The sequence below is a fragment of the Colletotrichum acutatum genome, assembly GCF_030867785.1.
Source record: "Colletotrichum acutatum strain CBS 112980 chromosome Unknown BDZ83scaffold_17, whole genome shotgun sequence".
In the NCBI taxonomy this organism is placed as follows: Eukaryota; Fungi; Ascomycota; class Sordariomycetes; order Glomerellales; family Glomerellaceae; genus Colletotrichum; species Colletotrichum acutatum.
The window spans coordinates 461,936-479,910 of NW_026849011.1; the positions used below are offsets into that span (position 1 = coordinate 461,936).

General features: G+C 55.5%; 5 protein-coding genes across 5 annotated transcripts; 3 read left to right on the plus strand and 2 right to left on the minus strand.

The window, feature by feature from the left end:
- Nucleotides 1–289: 289 nt before the first annotated feature.
- Nucleotides 290–4,102, plus strand: BDZ83DRAFT_648759 (uncharacterized protein; the record flags this gene model as incomplete). The annotated part of the gene is made up of 1 exon (XM_060510217.1): nt 290–4,102. One exon carries the CDS (start codon nt 290–292, stop codon nt 4,100–4,102), a length of 3,813 nt encoding a protein of 1,270 aa, XP_060368557.1.
- A 796-nt stretch (nt 4,103–4,898) lies between these two features.
- Nucleotides 4,899–6,073, minus strand: BDZ83DRAFT_692981 (family 43 glycosyl hydrolase; the record flags this gene model as incomplete). Its single annotated transcript, XM_060511329.1, has 2 exons — nt 5,630–6,073; nt 4,899–5,527 (listed from the first exon to the last, which is right to left on the minus strand). Exons 1-2 carry the CDS (start codon nt 5,982–5,984, stop codon nt 4,899–4,901), a joined length of 984 nt encoding a protein of 327 aa, XP_060368558.1. The 5' UTR covers nt 5,985–6,073.
- A 2,616-nt stretch (nt 6,074–8,689) lies between these two features.
- BDZ83DRAFT_534996 (uncharacterized protein) lies at nt 8,690–9,076 on the plus strand (the record flags this gene model as incomplete). Its single annotated transcript, XM_060503345.1, has 2 exons — nt 8,690–8,779; nt 8,963–9,076. Coding segments are annotated over 2 exons (204 nt in total), but the record flags the coding sequence as incomplete, so codon positions are not given.
- Nucleotides 9,077–9,483: 407 nt separating this feature from the next.
- Nucleotides 9,484–12,996, minus strand: BDZ83DRAFT_570506 (histone deacetylation protein Rxt3-domain-containing protein; the record flags this gene model as incomplete). Its single annotated transcript, XM_060504310.1, has 2 exons — nt 9,484–10,813; nt 10,862–12,996. 2 exons carry the CDS (start codon nt 12,994–12,996, stop codon nt 9,484–9,486), a joined length of 3,465 nt encoding a protein of 1,154 aa, XP_060368560.1.
- A 3,634-nt stretch (nt 12,997–16,630) lies between these two features.
- On the plus strand, nt 16,631–17,565 carry BDZ83DRAFT_129429 (uncharacterized protein). Its single transcript, XM_060501202.1, has one exon. The coding sequence runs from the start codon at nt 16,756–16,758 to the stop codon at nt 17,287–17,289; it is 534 nt and encodes a 177-aa protein (XP_060368561.1). The 5' UTR covers nt 16,631–16,755; the 3' UTR covers nt 17,290–17,565.
- Nucleotides 17,566–17,975: the final 410 nt, after the last annotated feature.

Consider the following 17,975-nt stretch of genomic DNA (forward strand, 5'->3'; position numbering starts at 1 on the left):
GCAAGGAGGTGAATGCGTCTCACTCAAGAGGCTGAAGACTGACACCGTCAACGTCGTCTAGTCACCTGTGCCAACACTACTCGTACCGAGTTTTGGGGACTATATTGGACTTGGAGGACTGGAGTCGCGAGCTCGATCCAGCTTCCCTTCGCTCGTTATCCGCCGACCTGTTTCCGTAATTGCTTCCTCCTCTGCGACCCCCCGCCACCCCTGCGCCGGTGGTTCGGATCACCACTCGCGCCTGAATCACCCATCCATCCAGTAGCTCGTCCGTCCCGAAACCACGACGATGTTTTCCCATTTACGAATCCACCGGAGGGGACAGTCAAATCCCACTTCGCCAAACCCCGAACAGCCCTCGGCCACGGCTCCCTGGGATCCCTCGCTTCCCCAGCAGCATTCTCCCTTCATTCAAGATGCCGCCTTAAGCCCAGACAATCGACCCCAGGCTTCGACAACGAATTCCTCACTGCCTCCCACCCTGCCGCCCATTCCCCGCGTCACCTCTTCCAGCTCCGAATCACCATCCCCGCTCGAGCGACCGACTGTCGATACCAAGATCAGGGTGACGCCAGAGCCCAACACGCAGAAACCCCAGCCGCCCGTACCTCCACCGGTGCGCTCACCGTACAACGCAGACTCTGGCTTCCTCGGTGGCGTTGCCTTGCGCAAATACCAACGCGAACAGCAAGAGCAACAACAACAGCTCAAGAAGCAACAAATGGCGGCGAAATCACCGGATCTGGTCGCGTCTCCGGTTCTTCAAGGCAGCCACGAAAGTCAATTCACAAGGTCGAAGCCCGCACCCCCGCCGATAAACACCGCCCCTCCGACGAGACCCCCACCGCAACCCACGAGTGCCTCAAAACATGCCGGCTCCTTTGCGACCCCGACCGAGTTGCATCACCAGGGCAATACCCAGAGCTCGCCCCAAGCTCAGTCCTACGCTACCACCGGACGACGCCCTGCAGGAACGAGACTGTCGAGCGAGCCCATCCGCATGGCAAACCATGCCTCCGACGCCCCCAAGGGCAGGAAAGGCCTGCCTTTTCTGAAAAATCCAATGTCAACACTCCTTGCACGGAGAAAGACAAGCCAAAACGCTCCAGACTTGACGCCTCTCCCGCTGGGAGGAAACCCGTCATACGATCCTCGCATCCGGGGAACAAGAGTTCACGACTTTAGCGCTCCACGTGCTCGACGTAGCCTCCCCAATAATGAGGGCCCCAGCCTTGCCGCAGCGCCAACCCCCGGGACGAAAGCACAACCGCCGATACCTGAAGAGATGTCAGATTTGGGTCAGACGTCGTCTAGGGAGAGCGCAGCACCAACACAAGCGTTTCAACATGGAAGGAATACAAGCAGTGCTTCTGAATCTGGCCGGTCGGGCTCCGTCAGCGTCATATCACAGCCGGCTGTTGAATCCGGAAGCGGGTCGGTCAAGACAAGAAGCAGCTTGAACTTGGAGTCAAAACCTCTTCCCGACGTGCCGCCCAAAGACAATACGGCACCATCGTCAAGTTCGGCCTCAATAGTCTCCAAGAAACCCTCAATCAGTGCATCCTCGATCTTATCCAAGAAAACACCGTCCACAAGAGCAAATCCTTCAAGACATGCCTCCGTGTCTGGGCAGGATGTTCTTTCCTCTGTGCCCCGCCGGTTGAAGAGTACGTCCTCAAGATTCAGCTTCGACATGGTTGGCGCGGCAAAGCAGGAGAAGCTGCTGGAAGAACGACATCGTCAACGCGAACTCGAGAGGAAGACTTCCGACCCTGAGCCTAGCGGGCCTCGTGATTCTAGGTTCGATGACTTTGACGAAGACTTTGACTACGATGCGATGATGGAGGACGACGGGCTCGAAGAGCCGATTCCGATGAGCAACGATTTTGGAGACGACTATGGATACGAGGAGGATTTTGACGCTGGCGGCACAGATCCTCTGGGTCTTGACGACGGTGAAGACTTTGATGCGGCTGGAACCGACCCCTTTGCACTTGATCCGGTACCAGAAGTTGAGATCGAATTCGATGAGGATGCTGCAAACGACCCCGACAACGATCAAGAGAACTTTGCTGGTTTTGTCTTTCAAAGATCAGGCCCTCCCTCGGCCTTGACCAGTCCACACAGCGCCGGTCTGTTAGCGACACCGAGGGATGCAGACGGCAAGGTGATTGGATTCGCAATCTCGAGAGACACGCCAGATCTGAACCAGCTTTTGAGTCCGGGCTTTGCTCTCGACCAGAATTTGTCACCCAGCACGACTGATCCAGCTGCCGGACTTCCGATCGAGGGCTTGAATATTCACGACACGGCACAGCAAAATGAGGACGAAACATTGCGCGAGCCAACCCAGTCTTTATCGCCCGCTCCACTATCAGTCCCTAAGAAGGACGATCTCTATTTTGACAATGGTCTTCTCGATGAGTTGGAATTTGCCGGAGAAGGGGACGGTTCTTACTTTGACGAGTCCATCTTTGATCTGGACGATACAGACAAGTATGGCCGTCCTATCCCGGGCGCCTTTGCCAGGGCTCAAGCTGCCAGGGCTGCAATGACCGGTGGCGCCACCCAGCCTGAGAATAACGTGCAAGAAACCGATATCAAGGTGGGCGAAAGTCAAGATGCCAGCGTCGAACAAGGCAACGCCCCTGAGAATGTCAAGAGGATCTCCGACAGCACATCACGACTGTCCGCGCATTCCAATGTATCGCAATCTACGGCCCACACCTCTCTTAGCGTCGGTATGCCGGCTCCTTCTGTCGACGAGTCAAAACGAGCCAGCGACATCCTGGCTCAAGGCCAGGAATCCTCTGCGATGACCTCTAGCTTCTCAGCGACAGGCCAGGATAAGGTGGATGCTTATCAAACCGCTCTGGCGGCAGCAGCGTTCGAAGCCGCTGCCAATGGCAGATTCCGACGAGACTCGTCACCCCCTCCGAGCGAGCTAATGTCGCCCGGTGGCGAGTTTTCGGATGACCTTCCACAGCATGAGAACATGGACGACTACGATGATTACGACGACACTGGTTTTCGCGAAGACCTGAACGACTACGATGTCGACTATGACGACTTCATCGCGGAGGCGAACGCTAGTGCCCTTGCCAACGACTCTGACGGTTGGTATGGTCAGGAGTTTGGGTTCTACTCAGCTCCTGTCGAAGGAGGTGGGCGCCACAGTAGAGACAGCTCCAACGGATCGGATGAGAAGCCTTTCGAATATGCCAACGGCGGCTTCTTTGGGCCGTCGGGAGTATCTCGAAGCAAGTCCGGGAGGATAGTATCTCGGGAGCCCAACCTCACGCCCATCACGGAGAGATCCGAGTACTCGAATCGTAACTCGATCATGAGTCTCGCGGTCCCGGCCGGTATCGGTTCCGGTCCATCAAGTCTACAGAGCCCCGGCCTGGCCCAACTTGCCATGATGGCTGATGGCGACGATAATATGAGCCTTTCAGCGCTGATGCGGCTTCGTTCCAGGGCTTGGGGTGGATCACAGGCCAGCCTGGTGTCGAGCCGTGAGGGTTCACCAAGATCGGAGAGGGGTGAAGGTGGAAGCTCTCCATGGGGCCCCGGACCTCACAATATGCTGGGCATTCACGGTCATGGCCGCAAGAACTCGGCATTCTCTATTCGCAGCCGCGACATGGATTCTTCGGATGCAGGCAGCACGTCGGGCTCCCCTACTCTCACCATGTCCATGCCCACTCTAGGGTCACCGCCTCCGCCTCTGCCGCCACTGAACCAAAGTCCTGCGGTGGTGATGAACTCTCCTCACTTCACACACAGTGCGGCATTTGACCCGGTTCCAGAGTCTGACGAGATGGATGAGTTATCAATTTCTAACACCATCTCCCACTCTGGCTTGTGGATGAAGAGCCCAGACACGGCCATGCATCCGAACCTCGTGCCCCGGATTGACCCGACGCCTCAACCTCAGCGAGGGCCCGGCATGGGTCACAAGCACAAGGGATCAGCGGACAGTATATCATATATTAAAGAAGAGGAGAGTGGCGAGACCAGATGGGTTCTCGAGCGGCGCTTTACCGCCGACAGCGGGGAGATTGAAGTACAGCGGGAATTCGTCGGCAATGGCCAGATTTAGGATACACGGCCTCCAGAATCAGCAATTCTTGGTCTAGGCGAGAAGACTGCACCCGACATTACCAAAAGATACCATCCAAAAGCGACGGCGTAATTGTTTTGAACACAAGATACCTGGAAGTAAGGTAGAATATGAAGATTAGGAACGTAATGATGGCATACCCTGTATAGAGTAACTGGCCCAAGCCGCAGGCATTTTTGAATGCAGTGTAGTGCCATGCACGAGGCTAATGCCCGGCAGTCGAGTTGGAAATAGGATGACCAGAATAATTAATACCATTCACTTGCCACCGGCATGTAACTTGATCAAACTCCTGTGAAGCCTTCGAGATTGCGTGCGGCTAATGTGGGCATAAACAAGGCACCTGGCCATAATCTCTCGAGGTTCACGATAGTCAGTCATACGTATGCCAGGTCACAAGTATTCCGATCTCATGTATTTGATCCCAAGTTCCTACCAAACCCAAAGAATCTCATCCTATGTCCTTGATCTCATGGTGTAATAGAGTCATATTGGGTTAGAGACGTCTCGTTATTTCATCCTTACTTTTTCTCGTAGGAAATCGCCAATCGGCTCGCAAAATCATAATCATTTTCCAGATGAAGGCGATTTTTATGTACGTCAATTTCAACAACAAAGTATTTACAAGAATCGAGCGTCAACTCTCAAATACTTTCCCCTTATCCGTTCGTTCGAACCATCGTCTCATTCCATCATATCTTCACCCACAGCATCAGTCGTCAACCCCCTACCTCTCACCCCCTCCAACATCTCACGCCACCCCTTCATCCCAGACTTACTTGGACGGCTCGCCATAGGCATAACTAAACGCAACAGGCGTCCCAAAGTTAGGCGACCCATTGCTATGCGTCCCGAGCATCTGCACCATAGTATACCGACTATCATCGCACGCGCCTGCACTGTTAGCAGTAGCATGATACGCAATCCACGTCTGGTCCCCCTTCGGACTCGCAAAGAAACTATTATGCCCCGTTCCATAATGCCCGTTCCCACTACTCAACACGCACCCATTCCCCTTCGTCCACGCCGCGGGGTCCGTCGGCGCCCTGCTCCCGTCCCAGGTCAACAAGCCCAGACAATACGACGCGGACCAGCAGTACGAAGCCGAATACGCGAGGTAGGTTTTCCCGCCAAAGTAGAGCGCTGCGGGCCCTTCGTTGACGGGGTGGGAGACGCGTTCCCAGGATTGCGTGGGCTGGGAGATGAGGGCGACGGAGCCGCTGGTGGAGACGTAGTCTGTGTTGAGCTTTTGGATGCAGATGGATTGATAGGTTGCGCCGTGGAAGCAGGAGAAGACGAGGTATTCGCCCAGGGAGGGGGTGCGGAGGACGGAGGCGTCGATGGCCCATTCGTCGGGGCCGATGCGGCCTACGTAGGTGTAGGCGTCCCAGGGGGTCGTGCCGCCTGTTGTATGTTAGTGACGGAGCTCTCGTGATACCCTCTGAGCTAGCAACGAGAAGGAGAGAGAGGGTAGAGAGGGTGGTTTGTAGAGTCAGGTGGACGTACCCCTCAGAACATGCATCCTCTGATTATCCAAATTCGCGCTCCCGCCGGCCGTGAAGTAGATATACCACCGGTTCCCCAACCAATGGACCTCGGGCGCCCAGACGTTGCAGCATCGCGAGGCGTCGCCGGAGGAGTAGACGACTTTCTTGGCGGCGGTCTTGAGGCCCTCAATGGTGGTGGAGCGGGCGATTTCGACGGTGGACCAGGTCGTGGAGAGGAGGTAGTAGTAGCCGTCGCCCGAGTAGGTTAGGAACGGGTCGGAGCCGCCGGGGCGGCGGATGGGGTTTGTGAAGGCTGTGACGAGGGGTGCCGTTGCGAGTGCGAGGAGGGAGGTTAGGGTTGAGAGGAGACGCATTTTGGGCGTGATGGCGGGTGGACTTGGAGTCCTTATTCTGTGGAGGATGAGGTTCGAGGACGAGCCGGTGGGAGGACTTTATGAAGGAGGGAGTGGATGGGGAGATTTATATCGATTGTCGAAGGTTGTCGTTCATGGAGGCGTGAAGGGAGGGGTAGGGCATCGCCGTGTAAGTCATCTTCCGAGACCATCGTACATGCCGCATGTAGGGACAGCCATTCTCCGTGTAAGCGAACCCATCAGATCAGACGCGCCAGGAGCTACGGCCCTCCCCTCCAATTTCGGATTCATCCTTCTTGGAAACCCTCTCATAGTATGGACATGCTGGAGGGACAGAGACAGCCAGACGACTCGGCGTTGTCTTCAAAGTGGACCGTTGACCTGCCGTTCACGGTCTGCCCGGCGAAAGAGAAACCAGCCATTCTGCCAAGATTCGAGACCGCAATATCGGAGGAGGTGGGGGATTGGTGGGATTAGCGGACGTTGCCCCTGCCGGAGCGGGGGTCCGGGGGACACCCCACAATGGAGACCACGCGCCGGGCATGGTCCTTGGATGATGGTAATCATGGAACTGAGGATTGTGAATGTGAACATGCGAGTCTATTCTGGCTGGCTGATCCTGCTGTGACTGTATCGGCATTCTCAGAAACCTGGTATCGAAGCGAGCTAGAACATACGAAAACGTGCTCACGTAAAGCTGATCCCGTGAGCTGCATGTGAACTGCTGTACTTCGCCATGCGGGTGCGTTCCTGGAGCCGACGGACGTTGAAGCTTAATTCTCCGGGGTTGCCGTCGTGGGTTTAAGCTTACCAGGGGGTGGTCATCAGCTCGCGTGTCGGGCTTGGGATTCCCGGTGAGTCGGGATGGCAGAGACGCAGACGTGAGAATGTCTGAATATGATTGGAGCGCTTCATATCAGTGCCATCCATCTTCGGTCCCTCCCAGAATAAGGTGTTCCTGAAAGCTCCAGCCCGCCAGTCATGTGAAAGATTGCATATAGTGCCGTCTTGGAAGTTTGGGTTCAGGTGGCCTTGGCAGAGAATATCCATCAATGCCCGTTGAAGGAGTTGAAAGATCGTGATCCGGGAGCTATGATACGGTCGCTACCGAGGGCGAAGGGAACATAAGCTGCCGTGAAACATCGATGTTGGTCGAGTCACGGGGGAGTTGGGCGGCAGATGGAAAGGGCTCTATCGCGAATCACGTATCAACCCCTCGAACTAAGGGTTTCTGAATATAAAGGCGGAGAAAGGCACTTTTCAGTTTTCTTTGCCCAAGCACCCGCAGTCAACCCACTTGCCCGTCGCAATAATCGGCCGTCAGACTTAGAAACATGCCATTGACTTGTTCTAGGCTAGTTGTTTAGCTATCCCCAAATTTCAAAACAGCTCTTCGTCACAAGTGAGATCTCATGTGTCTCGGTGTATTCTATTTGCAATACACGTCGAGGGGTGATGGAGAAGGTAAGGTAATTTAAGGTGTCTATATTGATGGTGGGGTCTGTAAATATTAAACCAGAGACCTTCTGAGATGGCTGATGAAGCAGTTACTCGCCTCGTCGAGTCTGTCCCTTGACCAGACATGCTGCCTGCAGTTGTCTCCCGACTGATCCCTCTGAGACGATACTTCTCTCAGGCTTGAAAACTAGGCGCAAATCAAGAGCTCGCTTATATGGCGGCTTGGCTGGCTGATGCGAATAGCTCTTGTGCCCGGGCGCAGACGGAGGGACCAGCAGCCAGGCACGTATCTCGTACTTAGGCCTGTCGCGCGTACCAAGTAGACTTTCCTTTTGGGAAGATGTACATAAGAGTAAGAATTCGAGCTTGGAAACGGAAGCCCAGCATCGAATGGGTCTTCTGCAAGTTCGATCTGAGGCAGGTACCGAAAGCAAGACAGGTAAGTTCCGTGGAAATAAAATCATCGACCGTCACTTAACATCAACACATCCCTACCTACCTAATTTAACGGTACTCTACATGTATTATAGGAGGAATATACCTCAATAGATAATTAGTAAGAGGAAGGGCTTTTACTCAGATCGAATTAACGATAATGGCCGCAGTACCTTAGTGACAATGATAGGGAACTCTAGCTGGAAATGAGTTGGATTCTTGAGCTGCTGATGAATCGTAGAATCAAACCATAAGTTGATATAAGGGTTCAAACTTCATGACCACAGAGTTGAGAGCCCGCCCACGGGCATACCATTATGTCATACATCCGGTACCTCGAGACCTGTCCAGGCACCTCTGAGCTTCCGCAACGGCAAACCTCGGCCCCATCCGCCTCCGCCACCGGAAGCCCAAAGCCATGGATGGGATGGCCCATTGGGAAACCCAAGGGTGCAGCTGCCAGCAAGGGTCCAAACAAAAAACGCCTCCCGCGCTGCTGCGCTGCACTGCGCTCCGACCAACCCGCGTCAATGACATTGTGACATTTTTCTTTTACCGAGCATTTTCGCCATCGTCCCGAAATCGTCCATCCCCAATCCCGCACTCTTCACATCACCACCACTACCACCGACGACGAATCTACACCTCACCTCCACCAACCCAAACTCCCACAATTCAAATCTAGTGGATAAAAACCCAAGTCGACCAAAACACCCAAAATGTCTCGCCTCCTCCGCCTCCGCCCCCTCCTCAACCTCTCAAAGCCCTCAATCCCAGCCCGCCTCTCCTCAACCTCAGCCTTCTCCCGCGGTCCCGCGCCCCCGCGCCTCCCAGCAGACCAACAAGCCGAGTTCGAGCGTCTCCAGCGCCAGGCCTCCGTCTCCAGCGCCTTCCAACACCTCGTCGAAGAGCAATCCGAACCTCCTGCCGACGCCTCCTCTACCGTCGCAACCGAAACTACCACAACAGCGACCACAACAGCAACCGCGCCCGAACCTACGGCTACCGCAACAACGACCCCCACAATCGCAGCAACGGACGAAGACACAATGCACCCAAACTACGTCCGCGGCGCCCCCGCAGAGTTCGAGGGCGACGTCAACCCGCGCACCGGCGAGGTCGGCGGGCCCAAGCGGGAGCCGCTTCGTTGGGGGTCTGGCGGTGATTGGAGCTACAACGGTCGCGTGACGGATTTCTAGATGCCCGTGAACGATATTCTCATCTTCTGGAAGTTGGGGGCGCTTCTGAGGGAGAGAGAGAGAGAGAGAGAGAGAGAGAGAGAGAGAGAGAGAGAGAGAGAGAGAGAGAGAGTTGATCTCGACAAGGACGAATACTCTCGACACTTTGCAAAGTGAGGCAAGATGTCATCAGGGTCTGCTTGTCAACAAGACTTGAATGAAGACCTCTCGCAGTTGTATCATCAGTGTAGAGTAACTAGTCGCCATAATCACATCAAGATACCATCTCATGATTTCGTACTACTTCAAGTATTCAAAAAGTATTGGGTATTATAACCAGCGCTACTCCTACAAACTACTCCAACTTTGTCATCCGCTGCCCAATGCTCATATGCTATTCGTCTCCAGATCAAGCCGTGATAGATATCTCAAGCAGCCGGAACGTCAGAGACCTTGGCGACAGCATTATCCATATCCATCTTGTCGTCATCGGTCGCCGAAGCGCCATTGGTGATGGCCCCGTTCGCCTTGCGAGCCGCACTTTGAGGATTCTCGCCGTCGATTCTGTTTTCCTTGTCTCCATCGCTCGGCGCTCTTTCTTCCTTGTATTCACCAGGGGCGCGCGCACCCTGGTTCCTCTTCCACCAGGTGCCGGAGACGATCTCGCCTCGAATCTTGCTCAGGCGAAGCTTCTCGCGCTCCAGCTCAGCCCCATTAAGGCCTCGGCTGGCCGAGTGCATCTCTCCCATGGCCTTGCGCATTCGCTCTCGGCGGCCTTTGCCACGGAGACGGTTTTGCGTACCGGCACCATTCGTGACCCAACGAATACCCGTAATCATGTAGCTGATGCCGTCATGGACCGACTGTCGACCGTTGTATCGTCCGCCGAATTCTCGCGACTGAATGCCGAAACGGGTAGTGCTACCGTATTTATCCAGTCGTGGGAGGACCACGAGGCTCACATGCATATCACGATCGACGGGCACAGTGACGGGGCCTGTCCTTGGTGGCTTGTCGAGGTATGTGGCCGAGTTGGCCTCCAACCGAGCCTTCTCCTCCTTGTCCTTTTCCTTGCTGCGTCTTTTCGTTGCAGGAACTTCTTTTTCGGGGGCATTGATACCGCGATCGAGGTCCAACATTGCCACGTCCACATCATCAGCCCATTCGCCCCGAATCCATCCGCCGTGAATGCAGGCAGCAACGACATCTGAGTCGTCCGTGTACACGTCTGTGCCCCATAATGCTCTGCGAGCCGTGATCTCTTCCCTCGCCGCCGAGGTCAGGTGCACCTTGGGTACCTTCACCGTGAGTGTGCAGTTCTCCTTGTCCTTGATGACATTCCATGGAAGTGGCATGGGGGTCGAGGAGAATCCGCGGCCTGATGGAACATTTGGCAATTGTCTCGCGGGGCTGAGCTTGGGTTCATAGAGCACATCGCCTAGATGAGTTCGCGGCAAGTGAGCAACAGATTCGACCACCGCCTTTGAGGTTACAATCGTCTTCGGCTTGGGAGGCAGAACATTCGTCGGGCTCTGCACGGCCTGCTTTACGGGTGCCTCCTTCATGTGTGTATGCTGATGCGCTGGTCGAGGAGCATGGTGGTGATGAGCAGCCGGTAAGTCCTTCGCCAGTCCTGTCGGGGATGGGATGGGAGTGCTTCCCTTGACGTTCTTGAAAGGCGTGCCGCCACTGGGAGTAGGGGTGGGGGCGTTGGCGTGATCGACAGCATGATGACCATGGTGGTGATGGTGATGATGGCTGTCGTCGTTAGTCGTTGTAGAAAGACCAGAGGGAACCGGGACGTACTGATGGTGATGGTGTTGATGAGTCTTCGGGCGCTTTGCTCGACCAACAGGCGTCAGTCGTCCCGTGCTCTCCTCGTCACCCTTAGTGTCATCTTCTTTCAACTTTCTTCGCCTGCCCTTGGGTTTGGGCGCTGTTGTGTCTGGTCCAGACTCGTGCGCTGGGCCGTCTGTTTCGTCGCGTCTTGCAAGACTCGCGTTTGTGTATGGTGATGGAGTTACTGTGTTGACAGGGCTGCCAGTAAGGGTGACTCCGCTTCCTATTCCCGAGAACATCTTACCGAACTCGCTCTTGATGCTAAGTTGTCCTGGTGGTCCTGGCTGTCGTGATTGCGCTCCTTGGACAGCCTGAGGCAATGGTGACACTCGTCCTTTCCGATTAATCTCCTGCACCGCCAACAAATTTCTTTGATTATTGTTTGGATGCTCTTCAGCAGGTCGGTTGCGAGGCGAGTCGTACATCGGCGGGCCATGAGGCGTACTGTATGCGACTGATGGAGGAGGCGGGCCTTCCTCGACAAGACGGCGATGTTGCGGAGGCGGTTGCGCTTGGGGGTGTAGGTGGTTTATCCGTCGCTCGGGGGAGTCAAAAGGCTGCTGCTGCTGCTGTGGTTGTTGTAGCTGCAGGTGCGATTGACCAGGCTGACCGGGCTGCCCTGGTGGCCCAGGCTGGCCTGGAGGGGGCTGCTGAGCATGATTGGGAGGGGGATACCGATCGTTGGGAGGTGGCTGTTGCTGGAATTGAGGAGCTGGAGCGGGATGACCCTGAGCCTGAGGTGGGTAGCCAGGCGCAGAGGTCGGAGGGTATTCGTGATGCCTTGGATGTAATCCAGCGGGATCGTACGGTACCCTGGACTGATCGAAAGGCGGCTGCTGTCTTGGTGGCCAAGGGCCCTGTTCACGTTGCTGCTCCGGGGGCCGAGTAAATGACGGAGGCTGTCCTCTCTGAACTTCCTGGGGCCGATATTCGCCCTGGTGCACAGGAGGTCCTCGGCCGCCGTCGCCGCCCGAATATGCTCTGTCTCTGCGCTCTCTTTCCCTCGCCTGCTCTCTTTCCCTGAATTCGATTTCATCCCGGCGGTCCCTTTCTGCGCGGTAACGGTCATCAAAGGTCATGGGCTTCAGACCGGGTCTCTCTGGGTTGTACTCCATTGAGCCTCTAGATATCTCCTCCCGCCTCGGATACATCTCTTCCGGTCCATTATTTCGACCCATATCAGCAGGCCTCGGCGGTATGTTCTGGAACGACTTTGGCTGGCTCGTGGGCCTCGGCGGAGGACCTTGGGGCATTCGGCTCGATTCTCTACCATCTTGAGCTGAAGGGCCGCGCTGGTGGTAGCTCTGTTGGGGCGTGCCGTACCGCTGCATCTCGGGCGTGGTCGAATACGCACCCTGTGGTGATGCAGCAGCGCTACCCCTCGGATCATACGGGCGCTGATGGTCTGGTGTCTGAGGTCTTCTGAAAGGCTGGTAGTCGGAAGATGCAGAGTGCATTCTCGGGGAAGCCTGCATCGTCGGCGCGAACGTCGGCCCAGAAGGCGCCGAGGTCGCAGGCGCAGGAAAATGCGAAGGCGGTGGCTGCGAGTCTCTTTGCGCTGCCGGAGGACCGCCCAACATGGAGGATATTGACATTGAACTACCGGTGCTCCCCGTTCTTTGTATTGAGTGTAGCGAAGGTAGCTCGCGTCCTCCCGGGAATGAAGTTGGATGGCCAACATTCAAAGGCGGAGCTCTTGGCACAGGCAAGCCATAGTGCCCCATCTGATGCGATCCTGGAGGAGGTGGGTTCCCGGGCTGAGGAGGAGAGCCCGGAGGAGGCATATTACGATTCATCGGCGGGCCGCCAGGTAATGAGGATGCACTCGGGTGTCGAGAGTGGCCCGAAGGAGGAGGAGGACCCGAGTTGGGCTCTTGTGGGAACGATCTGGGGCCCGACGAGTAGTATGGATTTTCTGAGGAGCGTCGCTGATGCTCGGCATATGGAGGATTATTCGCAGGCGGATGGGAGACGGGTGGGAATGGCGACTGGTTCGGTGTCGATGTCGCTGTCGTGTTCGACGATGGAGGAAACGGTGAGCGGCTGTACTGCGAAGCAGCGTTGCGCGAGAAGGGCAGCTGTGGCGGCTGTCTTGGATCCATCGCGCCGAGTTTTTAGCTCAAAGCCCACAGAGTGGATTGCACATAGGTATCGGAGGGTGCGTCAGCGCGACGGCGACTAGGGTGCGGTGGATGCTATCGCAAAAGCAGAATCGTGTGCGGGTGCCGAAGATGATCGCTTGATAGGCAAAGGTATCGTTCGGTGATGATCGCGGTGGTGACGATTCGGCAGGGCGACTGTTGGAAAATCAAGAGCGTGGTGTTGTGGGAGGGTAAGGTTGAGGGTGAGAGGTAAGGCGAGGTGAGGTGTGTGAAGCAAGGTAGGGAAGTAGGAGGGAATGGCCGAGGAGCAGAGGAAGATCGCGACACACTGTTGTGTTACACGGACGCAGAATTATTTTGGATTCCCCTGGCCGGATCCTGTTTCGGTGGAGCTGGGCTGGCCGGCTGCTGGCATTGAACAGCTTGTGCCTGTGCTCACTCTCGTTTTTTTCCCTCTCTTTCTTTTCCTTGGCCCTCGCCTCTTTTTTTTGCAGTACCTCGGGGGCCAGGGGGTGTGAAGGTCCAGGTGGAGGTGATGGTGGACTGGCGACAGGGTCCCGGTTCTTGTTGGTGTGGGTGGGTTGAGGAGATGGTGGTGTCTTGTCTTGTCTCTTTCGGGGATGGGGGGAGACTCAAGAGAGAGAGGTCAAAGTCAAGGTCAAGGTGACAGGGTGGCTCACCCTTGATCACTGCGACCTGCAGGTGGTTAGAGGTCAAGCTGGAGACGCGGCTAGGTCCGTAAGTCGAGTTCGACACTTCGACCTGCTGCTGGTGCTGCAGGTGCTGCTTGGAGACTTATCCGTACCTCAGGTTGGGGGACTTGGGGGACTTGGGACCGTGAGCTGGTGACCTTGGGGCCGGCGCTGGCAAATGGGCGCAAATCAGCCGGAACGCGACAGGGATGCCGGGGGAGGTTCGTTCGCGCTAGTGAGACAGGTGGCCCCCCGTTGATGGGAAACGATGATGTCGATGCGCCGCGCCCGGGGAACGAAGTACGTATGGATGTTGTTTTCCCTGCCGCAAGCCGGTGGGCTCCTTTGTCGAGTGACAGATTTGACGTGATGAGTTGGTGAGTTTGCTTTGTCCGTGGATGCTGAAGTTGAGTCGAAAAGCTTTTACCGCGCCAGACTCGAGGAAATGTGGTGATGGCTTCACGTGACTATGCGGTCGAGAAGGTGAGTACCTTAACCGGCTACGTACTTTCCCTCGAGTTGATTTGGATGGAAGGAAAGAACCAACAGCGTAAGGTAGGCTTGAGAAAGGAAAGAAGGGCCTGGGTAGGTAGATACGAATTCAGATGTGTGTTCCTTCCTGGACCGTTCCTTCCTGTCGAAGCTGCAGGGAACCCAAGCTGACAAGGTATCTTGCGCCTCACAACGAACGCAGAAGCTCCAGGACTTGACTGAACGGCGCGCAAGGCGTGGAGGAGTTGGAGAGCAGCAAGGAGACGATGGGGGAAAACGAGGGGGGGGACGAAGATGCGCAAGGGGACATGGACGATCCAAGGGGCCTATCCGTGCCATGGCACACTATGGCAAGGTAAGGTCAGGTAAGCTTATGCAGGAAGAGACGGTCCGCAGAGTCTTAGTGCGACTGTCCGTTGGCAATAGTACTGCCGTCAAAGATCAAAGCATCTGATCGAGGAACACGGGAACAGGAACGAGGGCGGGGAAGAAGAGAGCGTTGACAGCCGACAGCGCATCGCCGCATGCCAGAAACGAGGGGCGCACGGCAGCTCTGCAAAGCATTTCTTATGAATGGGCTGTCACATCGCCACTCTAGTCTCCAGGTAGGTAGTTCTCGGGCAGGCAAGGAACGAGTGGGTTTGTTCGCCGTGCTCGAGTCGTAAGAGAGGAAGGGAGGGGAAAGCAAGGCAAGCCACCAAACAGATGCAGAATGCACAATGCAGAGAGTTGCATGCGGGATGCCCCAACTTCCAAGCACCTCTGGAAAAACTGGCGGTGGACAGACTGGTATGGCCTCAAGGCGCGGGGCTCCCCAGGACGAGTCGCGCGAGAGTGGGCGGGAAGGGCTGTGTCTTCCTTTGTTTCTGGCTGAGATTTAAGGTAGCTTTTTGGCGTGATGCTACGTACACGACCATGCTCATGCATCTTAAAAGTACATTTATGGTACTGGGTATCCGTACACGGAGAGAGAGTCAGGTATCTGTAAGGTATGGTATGGCATCCTCACCCGCAGCAAGGGGAATGGAGGCAAAGGTTGGGGTAATTAAGGTGGCGTGCCTTGCGTATTGTCTTGGGTGTTGCGCGCCGTGTCTGCGTGGCTCTTGTCACCTCGACTTTTTCATCCGAGACTCGAGAGGGTGTCGCGTTTGATGCTGTGGCCATAACATGACCATGATGGCAACTGTTGCTGACGGCAGATGTAAGCAGTCACGCAGTATGATGGTTTGACAAAGTTCACCTGGCAAGTCGTGATATCCTATCCCATCCAGGTACACCGAATGTCAACAATATACCCAATGAACAAGCTATGGCTAGATCCTGACAAGCTCAAGAATGTTTCATATCAGATTGCTGAAGAAGATGAGGTACCTTACATTCTATCTGTAAGATGGAGCTGTTGAGCCTTGTTCCTATGTGTGATCTGACTATTCTATATGAACTCACATTCTCTGCTTCATTCACAATAACAGACGGGCCAGTGAATGCGCAGAGACAAAAAAAAAAAAAAAAAAAAAAAAAAAAAAAGAAACACTGAGGCAATTCACTCGAATGCTTTCAGCAGCAAAGCCAATATGTATGACAATGACAGACTTGAGTGACAGACTGACGAGACGAAGACGGGAAAGCTGCCGGTACGTATCACCCGCCGCCCGCCGCCTTTCCCCTCCGCTCCTGGAAGCCACCCTGGACCCCCATTCCCTTTCTTCCCCCAGGTCAGCCCCCAGCCAATGATGACGCATCAAATGACCGGATCACCCAGTTTTGTGTTTTTTTTTCTGTGCCTGGGGCCCTGGGGGGAAAGTTGGGAAGGACCCGCCCACTGCCATGAAGAGCTTCGAGGTGCAGGAGCGCAGCAGCGGCAGGACGGACGGCGCTCAGTGTCGCATGGACCCGGACCTGGCCCGACAGTCTTGGAAACCAGAAGCTTTTTTCGCTTTTCTCAATGGAATGAGGAGAAACTTGAAGGGGCCCACCTGGCACCGACAACGGGACGATGGTGCTGGTGCACAGTCAGCGCCAACTGTAACTGGGACGGGAGGCCATGTCACTTCCGTCCCTCGAGCACTTCAATGCTTCAACGAGCCCTAGGCTCTTCTGTTCTTGAGAGAACTTGATAAGGAAGTTACGTAAGGTATGCAGAGGCACCAAGGAAAGGAAAGTTGACACGATCAGGTCGGGCGCGTCAGGGTGGCCAGGGGCTCCTTCCGTCAAGCAGGGTTCAGGTCCCCCCAACCACCCGGCCTCTCCTCCCCCGTCCATGGATCACCGCTGGGCCTTGGTGTTGGGCTGAGAAGGAAAGCGGGGGCAGGCAAGGCCGATGAAGCAGGTGCGTCAACAGGACGACTGGTTGCCATCATGATAATAAAGTACCTCAGACTCATGACTTGCCTTTGACTACCATTGCATTCGTCGTGTTGCTTCCAGCAGAGAAGCACCAAGAAGAGAAAAAGCTACATCTTATTTTCTCGAATGCAAAGTCCGGGGGAAGAGGTTGAGAGAGTGAATTGACACGCAAGACTGTGCGCCCTCCTCGTCTCGAAATTGCAGGTGTATCCCGTGAGGAAGCTTGGGCATGGAAGCACAGCAAAACAGAAGGAACGGCGTGGACCGTAGCAGCTCTTTCCGTCACCCTTCCCCTTCCATTGGAAGGTCCCCACAAACAGCTCCTTCCCCAAACTCGCTCCCAAGATCCCGTGCCTACCCTGCGACAGCGACCCGCCCAAGGCACGCACTTTCCTCAAGTGCGCCAACGACAAATTCGAGGGAAAAGCTCTTTTGCGACCTGACTTTCTTACCTCATCCATTGACCATTCCAAGAAAGTTGCTGAAAGCTTCTCGATCAACTCCACCCTGGCAATCTAATTTTGCCGACAATCGGCCAGTCATTCCTCTAACCGCGGCAACTTGTCTTCGTCCTGTGCGTATTCGTCGGACATCAGGCACATCCCACTGCTCGGGGCAACAGCGTCCGGCGAGAGCCGAAGACAGAAAAAACAAAATCTCACTGCACTACATCGCGAGATCCCACAGGGCCCACCGGCAGCTATCCGCGCTCCTTGCAAAAGAACAATACAAGAAAAGTAGGTCAACATCCAGCAAACCCTGACCGCAACAAAGATGCAGGGGATTCGAACAGAACCCCCGGCCGCCAGAGGGCGGTGAAGAGGCAAAGACAGCCATAGCTTCTCCCAACGCCCTTCACCGATGGCTCATCCCGACGCCTACCCGCCGTGGATGCATAGACCCCGAGTGCTCTATCCACAACCTCACCTAGACCCTTGAGAGCAAGCAAGGCAAGCCAACGCGCTTGGAGATCCCGGACCAACGATAAGCCTCAATCAAGGAAGGGATGGGATGTCTGGTTACCTTGCGGTCAAACGTTGTGATATTTCGCCGTAAACTCGGCACCGGGTTTGCAAATGCACATTGTCAGCGTGTCTTTCACCCTCCATCAGCCAGTCGCTCATCAGCGTCCAACTCCTTGCGCCATTCGCTATCGCTCCCGCCCCCATATGTCATCCTTGCATCACATCACCAACTCGGGAGGCCAAAAGGTGCCTGGCTGATAGCGGTTCGCCGAATCATCCCATAAGATCGACCACGTCGACTATCGCCCGCTGTTCCGTCACCCGTGTATGGCTGGATTCCCCTCGTCTTATGTGCGACACGACACTCCATCTGGTTCGTCACGCAACACCGCATCCTCCCGCTTTCTGCCAATTGCGGCGTCAGAGACTCTTCAAGCTGCAGACTGACAGCTCAACGCATGACGCCGGGATTGACAGGGGGCCA